Raw genomic sequence first — 16576 nt, 5'->3', positions numbered from 1 at the left:
TGCATTGGAGAAGGAAATGGCAACCCACTCCAGTGTTCTTGCCTGGAGAATCCCAGGGACGGGAGAGCCTGGTGGGCTGCCATCTATGGGATCGCACAGACTCGGACACGACTGAAGTAACTTAGCAGCAGCAGCAGCAGCAAGTAGTATGTACATAGGTATTCACTTGACTGTATTTTGAAAATTTTTATTATAAAATGTTGATTAAAAAATTAAAGCAGGATTAAATTATACATACTCAGGCTACTTAGTTTTTAGTTTTGCTTTAAAATAGTTTAAAAACATCTTTCAGTCATTATTTATAAATATATATATTTAAGGTTTTAAAAAACATTTTATTTAAATTTGTATCCCTTCATCCTCCATCTCGGGTCCCCATCTGTGGAGGCACCCACTCTCCAAACTTTATGGGGAGAATACTTTGGCCACCTGATATAAAGAGCTGAAGCATTGAAAAAGACCCTGACGCCGGGAAAGATTGAAGGCAGGAGGAGAAGGGGACGACAGAGGATGAGATGGTTGGATGGTATCACCAACTCGATGGACATGAGTTTGAGCAAACTCCGGGAGATAGTGAAGGACAGAGAAGCCTGGCATGTTGCAGTTCGTGGGGTCACAAAGAGTTGGACATGACTGAGCAACTGAACAGCGACATGAGGGCCATATGCTTTAAGGGACTCAATATTGTATGTGGCAGAAATTCAGATGGCACTGGGGCTTACAGTGAAAAGTCTCACCCGCCCACAACTCCAGCTGTCCTAATTCCCTTCCCCAAGGCCACCTCAGTGCCCACATCGCTGGATCATTCCAGAGAGACGAACGCCATACCCAAGCTGAAATGTAGCCTCCTTTTTAGAAAGGACTGTGCATACTGCTTTGCTCTTTCACCGAACAACAAGATTTAGATATGATTCCGAACTAGTGAATAAAGAACTGCTGCATTATTTTAACATTTTCCATTGTGTGATTACCATAACTCTTTGAGCCCACCCTCCCCGCTGCCCATGGACCTGTTTAGGTTGTGGTACAGGGAAGGACATGAACTTGACCTGGGAGAACTTGCCCTTGGCTGGCAGGGTGCAGGCCCCCTAGAGTCAGCCCCAGGCCTTGGGCTCTCCCTCCTTTTTTTTTTTTGAAAGAAGCTTAGGGGGTAATTTTGGAAGCTCTGGGCTCCTGGGAGCTTTGCCTCTGTTCTTGGTAAATGAGGTATGAAAAGATGACAGTTTCTCAGCAGGCCAGAACTCTGGGATTGCTGTCATTCCCTCATCCACCAGCTCTGTTATCTCTTCAGACCTGGAAGCAGAGGAGTGCCATTAGCGCAGGGCCAGCACTGAGTCAACATGGATTATGTGCCTCATGGAATTCTCACAACAAGCCTGCAATTCCAGGAGTTTCATTCTCATTGTCCAAGCAAGGAAAGTGAAGTCATGTCTGACTCTTTGTGACCCCATGGACTGTTGCCTACCAGGCTCTTCTGTCCATAGAATTTTCCAGGCCAGAGTACTGGAGTGGGTTGCCATTTCCTTCTCCAGGGGATCTTTCCAACCCAGGGATGGAACCTGGGTCTCCTGCATTGCAGGCAGACGCATTACCATTTGAGCCACCAGGGAAGCCCTCCAAGCAAGGAAAGAGGCTCAGAAAGGTATAGCAACTTGGTCAAAGATGCACAGTTAGCAAGTGGCAGAGATTTGAGTCACAGGCTCTTTCCATGACCCTGGCCTGCCCAGCAGGGAAACTGAAGGTTGGAGAGGGAAGGGGACTAAACTCTGACCAAAGCTGGGGTCTTTTGTCTTTATGCTCAGGCTTCTTTGGGTGATGCCTCAGGTCAGTGAGGGCTTCCCTGATAGCTAAGACAGTAAAGGATCCACCTGCTAATGCAGGAGATGTGGGTTCAGTCCCTGGGTTGGGAAGATCCCCTGCAGTAGGAAATGGCAACCCACTCCAGTATTCTTGCCTGGAGAATCCCTTGGACAGAAGAACGTGGAAGGCTCTTCTGGGGTCCATGGGGTCGCCAAGGGTCAGATACGACTGAGTGACTACACAACAGAGGTGAGCCTTTGTTCATGCTTTGTCAAAGCACCTCGTAACTGGCTTGAGCTCAGTGACTTTCAGAGAAATTGGAATGTTGGCTATTTGAGGGGTGAGAGGGGCGTGAGTGGGGAGCCTTGAGCCCTGCATAACCAGCTACCTTGGCCCCTCCTGCAGTCCGGCTCCATGACAGCATCTCTGAGGAGGGACACCATTACCTGATCTTTGACCTGTAAGTTTGGCCTCACCCTGGGGTGTCCAGTGGGGATGGGGACAGCCTTGGCAGGGGTGACTCCACTGGGTCCCTTGGTTTGAAGTGTCCCCATAGCCCCCAGATTGGGCTGAATTCTCTCTTCTGATAGAGTTTCCCAAAATGTGGTAGGCCTGCCACCCAAGCAGTGCAGGCTGGTTTTCCTGACACACCAACAAACACTTTTAACTTTCATCATCATATATTTAGTTTTGCTTCTATTTGTGGCCAGTGATGCTGGTTTTCCATTTCTAGTGGTGCTATGAAGTTTCCTTTCAGAATAAATTTAAAGTTTTTAAAGCCAGGCAATAGAATGAAAAGCAATCACGAACTGAGAGGCCTCAGTGGTTCTTGGCCTCATCTGTAAAGAACAGCACTTGAGACAGTGGGGGAGGCTGTGCATGGCTGGGGCTGGGGAGTGGGCGGGGGGCAGTGAGCTATTGGAAATCTCTGTACCTTTGGCTCAATTTTGATGGGAACCTAAAGCTACTCTTTAAAAAAGTCTATTAAAAAACAACAACAACAAAAAGCTCCAGCCCTTGGATTTCCAAGAGCCTGATGAATCATAGTGACAAGTTCTGAGTGTTCTACCCCCTGTCCTGACCTCAGCCTGGCTTTGGTGGAGGAGAAGGCTGAGGATGGAGGGGAGGTGGACTGGAAGTCAGGAAGGGAGTTATACCAGAGGGCATCCCCGTGGCCTCTGGGGCCCCTCCCTTTGGGGCTGAGGTTCTGAGGTCCCTGGGCCCCATCCTTAACTTTCTGGAGACTCTTCCAAAAGACACCTGGGGCCTTTGTGGGAGGGTGACTCTGTTCCTGTCTCCCCAGCGTCACCGGCGGGGAGCTGTTTGAAGACATCGTGGCCCGGGAGTATTACAGTGAGGCGGATGCCAGGTGAGTGAGAGGCGCAGCCAGGCGGCGCCCGGGGGCAGGGCACTCCCTCCTGGGGCCTCCCAGGGGAGGCCCGCCCTCACTCCCCGCCCCTCCCTCTCTCTCCCCAGTCACTGCATCCAGCAGATCCTGGAGGCCGTGCTGCACTGCCACCAGATGGGGGTGGTGCATCGGGACCTGAAGGTCAGTGACCCTCCCCACCCCCACCCCAAGAGGCTGGCTCACCAGGAGCCTGCTCATTTGCGCCCAGCCCCTCCCTCAACCTGCGGAACCAGTGTTATTATCATAGCCCCGTTAGCTTTCCTGAGTTGGGCTGCGTGGGAAAATTTTTCCCCACTCTTCAGATGAGGAAACTGAGCTCAGGGAAGCAGGGCATCTGCACTCGGGACCCAGGTCTCCCGACTCCCAGTCCCAGGCTAGGTGAGAGGTGGCTAGACTGCCAAGGCTGGCTTTGGACGGGGGGCGGGGCGGGTGGGAGGTCCAGATTCCAGCGAGGCCACTTTCTAGTTGCATGGCCTCAGCTTCATAATAGTGGGGGTTGCCATAGCAACCTCAGTACAGGGTCAGTGAGGATGTCAAAGGAGACAGCACAGTGCCCGGAATGTCGAGGCGTTGTTAGTCTTGCTTCCGGTCTCTGGAAGGGAGTGACGGTAGGAAAGCAGGCTTTGAGGCCTTCCGAGTCCTGCCTCTTCCCACTTGAGGAGATGAGCAGGACTAAGCAGATGCAGGTGTAGGCTTGGCACTGGCTGCACAGCCTGGCCCAGTCAGCACAACTTCATGGTGCTCCTCTGCTGGGCCTCACAGCATCAGTAACTGGTAGTTGCCTAACATCATCTCCATTTTGCAGAGCAGGAAACAAAGGCCCAAAGAGTCCAAGGGGTTTTCCCGAGAACATGCAGTTCACTTGTGCCTGAGCTAGGGCTGGAGCCCTGGCCTCCCGACCCCAGGTCCCCTGCCCTCAGTGGGCTGGGGCTAAAAAGCCACTGACCGCACCGCCTGCTTCTGTAGCAGCCCCTTCTAGGTGACCCTGCTGGGTGTCCGTCAACCGTTTGCTTTTTGACTTCCGGGGACTATGAGCTCACTTTTTATGGGGTAGCCCCTTGAACTGTTAGGAAATGTTCCTCCAGTCTTTCCCCATGCTGGGGGCTTCACCTGTGAACCCCAGTTCTACCCTTTGGGGCCACACAGAGGTCAAGCCCCCAGCACAGAGAAGCCCTGGAGGCTCGTGGGTAGCTTTGCAGTAGCTCCTGAGGCTTCTGCAGGCTGTTCTCTATTCCCCCCGATGGAATTCCCAAGCCTTCCTCGTCCTGCCCCCTTCCTGGCCCTCCTCCTGTCTGCCCAGACCCCTCTCTGGCGGGCAGTGCTCTGACCAGAACCCCTGCTCACCCTTGACAATCACGAGCCATCTGTGGCTCCGCACCCGAGCCCAGGTGGGCTCCCCGCGTCTCAGTCTAGACCCGAAGGCAAGTGTGCATGCAGAGAGGGTCTCTGGCCAGATTGCAGGGCAGCTCTCCCCAGGGGCCTGTTCCCATTATAACCACAGCCCCTGCCCGAGAGAAGGAACAGGGAAAGAGGCAGCACAAATTTAGGCCACTCTGGGTAGATTAATTAGTGGCGCATTCATCAAATCAGGGCAGAACAGCTACCAAGACCCAGGACATGCTGGGAACACAGTCCCCAGAGGACCAAAGAGGCCTTAACCAGGGGCAGATGGAGCTATACTTGTTTGCGTCCTGCCTAGCTTTGGGCAGTGAAAGGTCGGATGTGGAACCCCTCCTAAGTTCTAGTGGGAAAGCGGGTCAGAGGAAACCAGCTGTCTGCAGAGACTGGGAGCCCACACCCCCCATCTACAAACAAAAAGTATGAGTACTGATGCCTATCCAACACTTGTAGGACACTGGGAAGTGCTTTACAGGGATTTATTGCAATTAATCCATATGCCACCCCATGAAGTAGGCATTATTCCCACTTTTGGAGAAGAAACTGAGGCCAGAGAAGTGAAATTAATTTACCCAAGTTCCATAGCATAGAATGGCAGCACTGGGATCAGAAGCTAGGGCTTTCTAACTAGAAAGTCCCCACGCTAACTACCTCTCTGTCCTGAGGAGAAGGATTTTCTGTCCTCAGACTCAGCAGAAGATGGCAGCCTTCATGCCTCCATAGGACAGGTGGCACGTAGGAGGCCCTGCAGCAATCAGCCTGGAGGGGCTCAGAGCACATCTCTAGCCAGACTGTGCCTCGATCTGGTTCTATCATCACCAGCTGTGTGACCTCGGTCGAGTGACTTAACCTCTGTGAACCCCAGTTTCCTTATTTTCATACATACTTCAGTGCCTGCTATGTGCTGCCCACTGTTTTGGGTGCTAATGATACATTGGTGGACAGAACTCATATTGCACAGAGGTGACAGATGCAGCCTACCAGGCTCCTCCATCTGTGGGATTTTCCAGACAGGAGTACTGGAGTGGGGTGCCATTGCCTTCTCTGAGATACATTGGTGGACAGAAACTCATATTGCACAGAGGTGACAGATAATGAATAAGCACATAGACAGATGGGAAAACACTTAGAAATTGTGATGAGATCTATTAAGGTAACAACAAGCTGCTAAGACAGAAGATACCTGGGAACTCCTCCTTTAGATAGAGTAGTCATGGAGGGCTTCTTGAAAGAGGTGACATGGTGAAAGCTGGATGATGAGAAGGAGCCACACCTGTGAAGCTCAGAGGGCGAGCAAATCACGCAAGGGGAGCAGGAAGTACAAAGGCCCTGAGGTGGAACAAGAATGACTGTCTCTGAGGATGTAAGGAGGCCACTGGAGGAGAGTGCTTACCCTAAAGGATTGTTGGGATGACAAATCGAATGATGTATGCAAAACCCTTAGCCCAGTGACTGGCGTATAGTAGAAGCACTGCCCCACTCCACCTCAGCCCCAGAACCAAACCCTGCTGGAAGCTGAAGGAGGGGTTGGCAGGCTGAAAAAGGGTCTTCTGTTTGCAGCAGATGGAGGGCTGCAGTGGGGTAGTCCCATCTCTGGGAAGTGCAGGGGTCCTGTGGTTGGGGCTGGAGGGAGGCAGGGACAGGGAGTCTCTGGATCGCTCAGCTGCTCCTCCTGAAAACCCAGATCTCTAGAGATGAGATTCTGAATATGCTCACTGTCCCCTGACTTCTTCCTCTCCCACGTTTTCTCTTCTCTCTGGTCCTGGGAAGCCGGAGAACCTGTTGCTGGCCTCCAAGCTCAAGGGCGCTGCGGTGAAGCTGGCGGACTTTGGCCTGGCCATAGAGGTAGAGGGCGAGCAGCAGGCATGGTTTGGTGAGTGGGGGCAGGGGGTGGCAGGGGTGTTGGCAGCCAGCCTTGAGTTGACACATTGGCCTCTAGGAACCCTCTGCCTGAGCGGGGGCTGGTTGGAGATGGATGTTGCCCCAGCCAGGGCTCAGGGAGCAGAAGGCTCCTTACCCAGACTCTTTGCATCAGTGGTTGTCGCCCATCCTAGCTCCCTGGGGTCCAGGCCTGGGACTTGGTTGTCATTAAAACAGTACCTGACTTCTTCACATGCGCATCCAATACTGTCGGCTGGGGGCTTCCGTGAGTTCCCCAGCAGCCTGGGTGCTAGATTATCATCTTGATTTTAAAGATGAGGAATGGGGGCTAAGAAACTAAGAATAGGTCAAAGGAAATTAAAAGGGGTGGAGTCATGCTCTTGAGATTTTGGCGTAATTGAGTCCTTTCGGCTATCTGGGAATACTTTTTAGTGAGCAATGTTGATCAGTGGTTAGGAGCTTGAGCTCTGGGTTCATATCCTGACTGTGCTATTTACAAGGCATATGACTTTGAGTGAGTCATTTCTCTGAGACTTCATTTTCTTGTCTGTAAAATGGGGATAATAAAAGTATGTTCCTTGGGACTGTGTGAAGATTAAATGAGATCAGGCATGGAAAGTTCTCAGTCTTGCTTAGCATGCTGCTGCTGCTGCTAAGTCGATTCAGTCGTGTCCGACTCTGTTCGACCCCATAGACGGCAGCCCGCCAGGGTCCCCCATTCCTGGGATTCTCCAGGCAAGAACACTGGAGTGGGTTGCCATTTCCTTCTCCAATGCATGAAAGTGAAAAGTGAAAGTGAAGTCGCTCAGTCGTGTCCGACTCTTAGTGACCTCATGGACTGCAGCCTACCAGGCTCCTCCATCCATGGGATTTTCCAGGCAAGAGTACTGGAGTGGGGTGCCATTGCTTTCTCCCATACATACTCCTTAATAGGAACTATTCTCACAATAACTTACCAAAACATTTTGGGTGTCCATTTTTTTAAGTAGTTCTCCCAACAGTGCTGGGAGGTGTTTAGGATACAAATCCCTAATCCCTTGTTTCACAGATGAGGAAACTGAGGCCCCAAAGGAAAAGGGACCTACCTAAAGGACTTAGGACAAAGCCAGTGTTAGGGATAGGCCTCCTGCCACCCCAGGACCAGATCCTGGATGGAGCGGGGAGTGGGTGAGGGTTCAGCTCAATCTGGTGCTGACAGGCCAGGACCTTTCATCTCGAGGACCACCAGCACTTGATTGGTGGAGGCTTCTGGAAGGGTTCTGCCAGAAATCTGTGACTCTGAGGCAGGGCCCTGTGGGAAGGACCCTGGGATGGATCAGTGCCATGAGGCTCTCAAGGCAGGTGGTGACCGTGTACTCTGCCCTTGTCCACCCTGGTCTAGAGGTGTTGCTGTCTTACCAGGTCAGGGCTTCCAGCCCTTGGCTGGCTCTGGGGGCAGGGGGTGTTTTCTCCGTCTCCAGGGCAGCCTTATCCCTCTTCCAGCAGGATCTTGCTCCCAGTTACTTACGTGCCAACCTCTGTGTATGTGTCTGCCTGTCTGTGTGTCTGGGGAGCAGGGTTCGCAGGGACACCTGGATACCTCTCCCCAGAAGTGCTGCGGAAGGACCCGTATGGGAAGCCCGTGGACCTGTGGGCCTGCGGTGAGTCCATCTGAAGGCCCCTCCGTTCCCCTGGCTGCCTGCCCTTTGGTGCACTCTCTCTCCTTTCCCATCGCTCTCCTCCACGTGCCCTCTGTCCCTCCTATTCCTGGGGCTCAAGCTTCTCCTGGTCCTCTCCCCAGGGGTCATCCTGTACATCCTGCTGGTGGGGTACCCCCCGTTCTGGGATGAGGACCAGCATCGCCTGTACCAGCAGATCAAAGCTGGCGCCTATGATGTGAGTGGTGCTCCTGTCTCCAGCCTCCTTGCCAGCCCCTGGGTCCCATCCAGTGGGAGTCATGGCCCAGTGAGGCCAGAGACCCAAGGACGCCTCCCTCATGCCCTCCTGCCACTCTCTAGCTATGGGGTAGGGGTGACCAGCAGGTGGAGCCTGAGGGCTGACTGGGGCCAGACGATGAACTGGCCATGCTAGTGACTGGAGCATCTAAGTGATGGGGATTTAGTTCATGGGGCCCCAGGAGGCAGAATCAGCACAAAAGTAGAGTGGGATATAGAGGGGGCAGGCCCCAGAAGCCAGATTATCTCTCCATAGTTGTACACACACAATTATATATTGTATGTATATAGATAGACAGTAATAATAGCTAACACACATAGCAGTCTTCTAAATGCTTTCTATTATTATAATCTTCATACCAGTCATGACATAGGTACTGTTATTACTGCTTTTTTACAGATAGGGAAGCTGAGGCACAGAGAAGTTAAATAACTGGCCAGAACACACAGCTAAGAAATGGTAGAGCTGGCTTTAGTGAAGCCAGGCAGTCTGGCTTTAGTGTCCATGCTTCTGCCTACCAAGTATACTGCTTTTCTGCACAGCTGATACCTATTGAGCCATGTGCCGTGCATTTTATATCATATTTAATCCTTACAACATCTCTAGGGATAGCTTGAGGGGTCACATGTCCAAGGTGACTTGTCCAAGGTCACACAGCCCAGGAGGCAGAGCTGGGACTTGAACCCAACCTTCCGATTCTGAAGTCTGGGCTGTCACCACTGGCCTGCTGCTCTCCAGATAAGGCACGGCCTCAGAAGAGCAGAGGGAGGCCTCCTTTCCCCTTGCCATTGCCCGGATTTGTCCTGGGGCCAGGGGACCTTGCCCCAACTCCTGGTTGTGGATGCCCGAATGGACGGGCAGTAGGACCCCTGCCTGCTCCCCTGCCAGTCAGGGGCTGGGGGATCGCAGGGGTGGCCTGGGGTAGGCTGGGCAAACTTGGCCCCTCTGCCCCTTCCAGTTCCCGTCACCAGAATGGGACACCGTTACCCCAGAAGCCAAGGATCTGATCAATAAGATGCTGACCATCAACCCATCCAAACGCATCACGGCCGCTGAGGCCCTCAAGCACCCCTGGATCTCGGTGAGCCTTCCTCAGCAAAGCCTCTCCTGAGGATCCCTCCAGACCTCAGGATCAAGACCCTCACAGTGTCCTGGACCTGCCTGCTGCCCCTCAGGCCCATGCTGGGCCTGAGGGGGCTTAGTTCAAGAGACTGACCTTGCTGTGGTTCTCAGGTGGAGAGTGGCAGTGGGAGGCATTCTGAGTTGGCACCATGACAGGTGGGGGGAGCTACTGGCTTCAAATGTCTCGTACCAGGATGTTTATACCATCCCTTAGAACAGAGAACTGTTCTTCACAAGATACCCACCCCATCCACAGGATATTCTTGGAGTGGGGGGACCTCGGGTGGGCCTGCCTCCCACTCACAGACCTCTCCCCTCCTTTCTCCAGCACCGGTCCACCGTGGCCTCCTGCATGCACAGACAGGAGACCGTGGACTGCCTGAAGAAGTTCAACGCCAGGAGAAAACTGAAGGTAACAGCAGGTCCTCATCCTCCATGCCCCACAGACAAGGGAATAGGTTGGCCTGGGTCTGCACAGAGGCCAAGAGACCCGCTCACTAGTTCTCTCCTTCACTGAGTCAACGAGTGTTATTGACCACCGGCTGTCTGGGCTGGGCAGTGAGCGCTGGCAAGGACAGTGAAGTGACCAGGACAGTACGGGGCAGTGGTGAGTGCTGCCCTGAAGCTGGGGGGGTCCACAGAGGGGCCAGAGAGGGGAACAGATCTGCATGGACTAGGGAAGGATCCCAGAAGCCTTTCTGGGCAAGTGGCATTTGATCTGAGATCCCGAAGGGTAAGCAGGTATTACCAGTGTAAAGTCTGATGGGGCAGGTGTTCTAGACACAGAGAATAGCCTGTGCAGAAGTCTGGAAGCATGAGCTTGACCCCTTAGGGGGACAGCAGGTGTTTCAGTGGGGCAGGGAGAGGTTTCCAGGAATGATACGCGACCATGGTAGGGGTGAGAGACCCCAGCTGCCAACCACTGGAAAGGAACGGCCAAGGGACTTGGCAGGGGCTGTGCCCTGAGGAAGTCACAGTGCGCCCTAGGTGAGCCCTGAGCTGCTGGCCTCTCAGCAGGTCTGTGTGTTCTCAGGGTTGTGACAGGTCCTGTCCTAGACCTTGCCGGGGGTCCTGTGAACAGGTAGGAAGGATGACCGAGGGGCCCCCAGCTGGTTGGAACAGAGAAGCCATCAGCTGCTGAGTGACAGATGCTGAGGCCCTGGCTCCTTCAGAACTTCCTCACCAGCTTCCCCCAGGCCTGGTGTGGTGGCTCAGGACAGGGACATGGGCCAAGGGGATGGTGGTGAGCATGATGCCAGGGGAACTGAGTCTTACCCCCAACCCCCAGTGGGAGCTGTCATAGATGTAGTCTCAAAATGTCAGAATCAGGGAGTCTTAAAATCATGGACCGCTGGACTCAGAGAATCTGAACTGGCCATTGGTCTCCAGTCCCCTTAGTGATAGAGGAGGGTTTTTCCCCATTAATCCTCCAAGGTTCTGAGCCCAGGAACTACAGAAAGGGGGATGAGCCAGTACTAGAGTGAGGAGCTTTGTGTCCAGGCAGAAGATGCAGACAGAGAGAGCTGAGGGGTGCAAGTCTGGTGTCATTGCCCCAGCAGGAAACTTCCTTGGCCTTTAGGAACCCCCACTGACAGGTGTCCCCGAGCACATCCACCAGCTCTGGCCAGGCCGGTGGGATCTATTAATATCTGCTCCTTGGATGGCCCTATCTCCTGAGCAGTGCCAGCTAAGGCCTAGATCACCTCTGCCTCACCCTTCTCCCGGGAGGCGGGGATAGTCTCGGGGCTGTGGGGTGGGAGAAATGGAGGGCAAGGAGCTTCAGAAGGTTTTTGTGTCTGAATGGAGCCCCTTCCTCTCCTTCCCCACCCCTCCCATCTCTGTCTCCTCTCCCCTCACCTATGGCCTCCTCTCCCCCAAACCGCCTTCTCTTTTCTGTTGTAGGGAGCCATCCTCACCACTATGCTGGCCACCAGGAACTTCTCTGGTAGGTGGTAGGCCCTCGGATTCATCTTCACATGCATCCTGCAGGAGGTGGGGGCATTGTCCAATGGGGTATCTGAGTGCACTCAGACCAGAAGGCCGTGGAGATGGGGGCTGTAGAGGATTCAGTGATTAGGGCTTAGCTCACCTGATACCACCTGCAGAAGTGGTAAAGGTCAAAGGTTATCAAGCCAAGGGCCCACAAGGAAGGGTTAGATGTTAACCCTCACCTCCCCTACCTCACAGCGGTGCTGGGTTCTCAGGCTGGGCCAGCTGTGGGGAGGCTCCCCATATGTCAGGGTCCAGATGTGGGAGGGACTGAGCCCGGCCCAGGGACAGCGGCATTCCTGTTCCCCACAGTTACCAAGCAGTTCCCAAGCAGTACCGAGAGTGAAAGCGTGGGCTTTCACTCATGTGGCCTCTGTGACAAGGCGATTGCCACCCCCGTTTTCTGAATGAGGAAGCAGAGGCTCAGGGAGGTCAACTCTGACACACCCCAGGTCATGCTGCTAAAGGGAACTTTCGGGGCAGGTGTCACCAGTTCAGAGCACGTGCCCTTACTAGGCTGAGTCACCAAGGAGTCCAGGGTAGGAGCCTTTGGCCTTGGTCAAAGCCAGGCTGGTTAAGGCAGGGAAGGCCCAGTGACCTGCGGCATGTGGCCCTGAAGAGAGAAGGGGAAGGGATTAGCATCAGGGCTTAGCAAGAAGCTCCCCTTGGCATGCTGGAGAGTGCCGTGGCCAGTGTCCGCCAGAGGCGTCCCCCTGAGGAGCCCAGGATGGCTGACGGGGCAGCTGAGCAGATATAGCAAAGCTCACCCGAGGGGCCCTCTGGCTGGGGCTGGTGCCGGGACCGGCCGGGGAGGGCTGCTGTGGACAGGTGGCCAGCCCTACCGTGAGGGCTCGGATCTGGGGAGCTGCAGGCCTGGCTTCTCTGAGAGGGCCCACCTGCCCATTTAACCAGCTGGCAGAATAAGACCCAGGCCCGGGAAGGCCCTGGAACTTCAGATTTGGGCTTTCCCCACCACACAGAGCTGCCTTCCCACGCGCTTCCCAGACAGGGATCCTGCAGTTCCTTAAACTGAAAGATGAGCCACCCAGGCAGTCAGAGTCTTTTTTTAACAACTGAAGGGCCCCTCAGGCACTCTAGTCCAGAGCTCACAAAATGGAGTACATAAGTTATTCCCTCTCTCTCCATGTGCTTGGGGGGCCAGTGGTGTTTTAAAACTTTTTTTTGGTGGGGGGGCGGTGAGCAAGAGTTTCCAGCATTTTCATTTCATAGAAAATCTCCTGAAAATTAGAATATGTGGCCTCTGGAGACCCACAGTCCTGTCATAGTGGGCTGGAGTGAGAGGGGGCCCCCTTGGAGGCTTGAGGGGCAAGTCCTCCCCTTGCTTGCTGTGTATCCTGGTCCAGCCCACAGAGTACATGGAGGATGGAACAGCTATTCCTCTCGGCTTTGGGATCCAGAGGTACCCCGCCCCCCACTTGCTTTGCAAGGTGGAAACTTGGCAAGAGGGGAAAAATGCACAAGAGCCTGAGAGGGGTCATCGGTGGGAATGTGAGGATGACTGGCGGGCTGCACCAGCTGTGAGTTCCATCCTTCCAAACCTCTGGGGCATCATGTTCAGTACCGCCTCTCCTCCCCAGCTTGCTCTCATCCGGTGAAGGATTTAGCATGGCTACTGTTTACTGAGCATCTATTGCATACGTGCCAAGTGCTATGTCTCATTTAACTTAAAGCCATTTATTTGAGATCTGAAGCTGCCAGAAGTCAGGCTGCGCAGGGCTGGGTGTTCATGCCTTGTCCTGACTGGTGCCCTCTCCAAGGGCTCTGGCCAGAAGGTGAGAAGGAAGGAAATGGGAAATGCCAGGTGAGGCCTTCTTGGAAGTTGTTGCTCTGCTTTTCCTGACCACCAGGGAGATGGCCAGCCCCAGCCCAGAGCTCTAGAGTTTGAGGATGGGGAGGACTCTTCAGGGAATGGGTGCTCTGGCTGGGGTGGGCACCAGAGGAGCAGGGACTCGGGCGGGGGGGCATCTGCTTCTTATCACCAGCAAAATTCAGCTCGCAGCTGTCCAGAGTGAGTAGGCAGGGCTGACACATGACCTCCGTAGCAGCATGGGGCTAAAATTAGAGCCGGCCGGGGCGGGAGGGAGCGTCCAGCCCTGGGCTGGGGAGCCGGGCCTCCGGGTTGGCCACCGCCAGCACGAGTGGTGACCGGGATCTGGAGGGAATCCCCAGACTGAAAGCGCTCCCACGGTCTGGGGCACAGTGGGCACCTCCTCAACCCATGGAGCCAGAGGGTCACGCCTGACACTGCTGAGAACCGGGGGGAGCCCAGGCCCACCCCAGACTGCGGTGGGCCACCGGCAGTCCCTGGGCCACCCCGCAAGGAAGAAGAGCAAGAGGAGGAGGTCTCCTCACATAGCTGCTGCGGCTCCGTGTCCTCCGCGGCCCGTGGATGTTGCTCTTCCTCGCGCTGTGGGCCCTGGTGCCCTGCCTGGTGTTGATAACCCTCTACTTTTTCTCCTCTGCAGGCGGGAAGAGTGGAGGAAACAAGAAGAACGATGGTGTGAAGGTAAGCCCCAGCCAGCTCAGCAGGGCCCGCCTCTGGCTTGCAGGGCCCGGCTTGCAGGGCTGGGGTGAGAGCCAGGCTTGCCAACGGGGTTCTGGGCAGATGCGCTCACCCATGCAGCCTGGGGTCCCCAGACCCAGAGACCTGGGCTTCGGTGCCCACCCTTCCACCAGCATGGATGGGGGCAGGTGGGGGAAGGGAGGGTTGAAAGAGGGTGGGAGAGGCAGGTGGCTTGAGGTGGGGGCGGGCATAAGGGTAAATTAAAGGAGATTTCTGTGAATCTGGAGGACTGGTGAGTGAGAGGACACAAAGAAGGGACAGAGATGTCATGAGGGGTGACCTCCTCCTTCCCAAGTATGGGCTGGCTGGAATGGGCCCCTGACCCAATGCATGCCCCAGTCCAACCTACAAAGCCTGCAGGGGATGGACAGCCAGTCCTCTCGGCTTTGACATCCAGAAGTACCCACCCCCATCAAGGCCTGCCGGTTCAGTGCCAAGAATCCCCTCCTCCTATCCCCCCACCCCACCCCACCCCCAACCCAGGCCTGCCCCATCCCCACCCCTGATGCCCGTCCCCACCCCTGATGCCCGAGCTGCTTCCCTCCACACCCCGCTGACCCATCCCTCCCTCCTTTCTCTTCTCCCTCTGCTCTCTGGGGCCTGTTTCCCTGCTCTCTGCAGCTCCCTCCTCCCCTGCCACTGGCTCGCCTTGTGGGTTCTCCTCTCTTGAGACCCTGCCTTTTTCTCGGCTCAGAGCCCTGCCTGGCCAAGGGCCCCAGGGCTGGTCTATGCCCAGAACACTGGAAGGTGTGGGATGCTGTCCAAACACAGCCACCCAGGTGGTCTGGTGGCTTCATGGCTTGGTTCATAGTGGCATGTAGAGTCTCAGGCCCCTGGCTTTGATCTGCCAGGGGTTGCATGGAGGGGACTAGGCTGTTTGCCTGAAGCCAGGATATGGGCCTTCTCTCTGCTCTTAGCCCTCTGAAGGCTTTAGTCTCCCCAAAAGTACAGTGGGGAAGCTGGGCGATGTGAACTCCATGATTTCTAAGATTTCAGCTTTAAAAACAAACAAAAAATAATTTTCTCTTCTCATCCTGGGTGCTTGAGGAATATGTAATTATTTGGTTATCAGTCAAAGCCCATGATTTTCAAATGGAACTCCTTGGAGGCCGAAGCTTCTTGGGAGGCACCTCTGGCAGCAGCTGGGGAGGGACTGAAAAGTGGGAGACTGAGCAGAGAGGGCTGGGCCTTTCTCACCTACTTCAGCCAGAACAGCTCCATGGACCAGCCATCACAGTGGTTGAGAGAGCCTGGGTGAGCTTATGGCCCATTATTTGAATCTCTTGAGTCTGTCTTTCTTTGTTCAAGCAACGGGTAGAAAGAGTCTCCCACCTCCCAGAGCTGTTTGTGAGGATGTACTAAGATACTGTGTTTTGACGACTTAGCACAGTCCTGGCGTGTGAGACCCACTCATGAGAGGCTAGTCAATGGTATTATCTTTTCTGCTCCATGTGTTGGACTTTTGGGTAAGATTTTTTCTGAAGTTTGCTCAAAAAAATATTTGGAAACCACAGATCTAAAGCCAGCCTAATTTACAAAGTTGACACGCATCCGTCCCAGAAGCTGTAATGGAATCCAGGATTGAGTTTTGGCTTACTTGCTGGGGTTACCCACAAGTCACCTCCTCCCCTCCCAATTTGAAAGGGTGATGGGGGGCTGTGCAGTGTAGGTGGGGGGCAGGCATGGTGCAGCTGGGGCTCAATCTGGCCCTCATGTGTAGACACTCGGGGTGTTGGGTGCCATGGGAAAAATCCTATTTGGGGGATATAAGGCAGAGGCCACACGTGATGGTGGGCTGAGGCCCACGTAGGAGGAGGGGGAGGAGGGGCCCAGACAGGGCTGCCGAGGTCTGCTTGGTACTCGGGTATGACTCTGGCAACGTCTTGGTCAGGGCCTCCCTCAGGCCAGGTCATGGAATGGAGCTCTAGTCTGGCTTTCTCCGGTCGTGGCCAGGAGGCGGAGGCTGTCTGAGGGCAAGGACATCCTATAGCATGGCAGGGCTCTGGCTGGCCACTGCAGGACCTTCCAGCGGGCACTGCTGAAGAGCGCGCCTCTGCTCCCTGTAGTGCAGGACAGACTCCGGGTGACTCTTCAGGGTGGCCTGGGCGTGGAAGAAGAGACACACAAAGGTTGTTCCTGGCCCGAACCTTTCTCGGCAGCTCAGCCTCCTCCCCTTGCTTGGAGTGAAGGAGGGGGAATGTCTAGCAGGAAGATGAGAGTGACCCAAGGGGCTTGGCCCAGGATCTGGCTTACAAGATGTTCTGGGAGATCCATTCATGTTTTTACTCTGACTGAAACCAGACCTCAAGTCAAGAAGCCAGGGTTTTTGAGCCTGGGCCCCACTGTTCCCTCCCTTGGGGCTCTGGGTCATCAGTTCCGTCATCTGTGCAAAAGGAGAAGAGCTGTTTTCGGGGAGCTGGTGAGGGTCTCCCACCGGGGCGGGCCTGGTGGAGTCACAC

The 16576-nt window shown here is 54.7% G+C and overlaps 1 protein-coding gene across 3 annotated transcripts in view; it reads left to right on the top strand.

Moving 5' to 3' along the window:
* CAMK2A (calcium/calmodulin dependent protein kinase II alpha) overlaps nucleotides 1-16576 on the top strand; it is a 65996-nt gene that overhangs the window by 28390 nt on the left and 21030 nt on the right. For all 3 annotated transcript variants that reach the window (XM_061424033.1, XM_061424034.1, XM_061424035.1), the window contains exons 4-13: nucleotides 2206-2260; nucleotides 3104-3169; nucleotides 3277-3349; nucleotides 6377-6479; nucleotides 8044-8127; nucleotides 8268-8362; nucleotides 9381-9503; nucleotides 9873-9956; nucleotides 11447-11489; nucleotides 14020-14060. In XM_061424033.1, the coding sequence (XP_061280017.1) occupies nucleotides 2206-2260; nucleotides 3104-3169; nucleotides 3277-3349; nucleotides 6377-6479; nucleotides 8044-8127; nucleotides 8268-8362; nucleotides 9381-9503; nucleotides 9873-9956; nucleotides 11447-11489; nucleotides 14020-14060 (767 nt within the window). The remainder of the gene's footprint in view (nucleotides 1-2205; nucleotides 2261-3103; nucleotides 3170-3276; nucleotides 3350-6376; nucleotides 6480-8043; nucleotides 8128-8267; nucleotides 8363-9380; nucleotides 9504-9872; nucleotides 9957-11446; nucleotides 11490-14019; nucleotides 14061-16576) is intronic.

The sequence above is a fragment of the Bos javanicus genome, chromosome 7, assembly GCF_032452875.1.
Source record: "Bos javanicus breed banteng chromosome 7, ARS-OSU_banteng_1.0, whole genome shotgun sequence".
NCBI classification, from domain to species: domain Eukaryota; kingdom Metazoa; phylum Chordata; class Mammalia; order Artiodactyla; family Bovidae; genus Bos; species Bos javanicus.
Note: the sequence above shows the minus strand (reverse complement) of the source record. Positions and strands in the feature narration are given on the sequence as shown.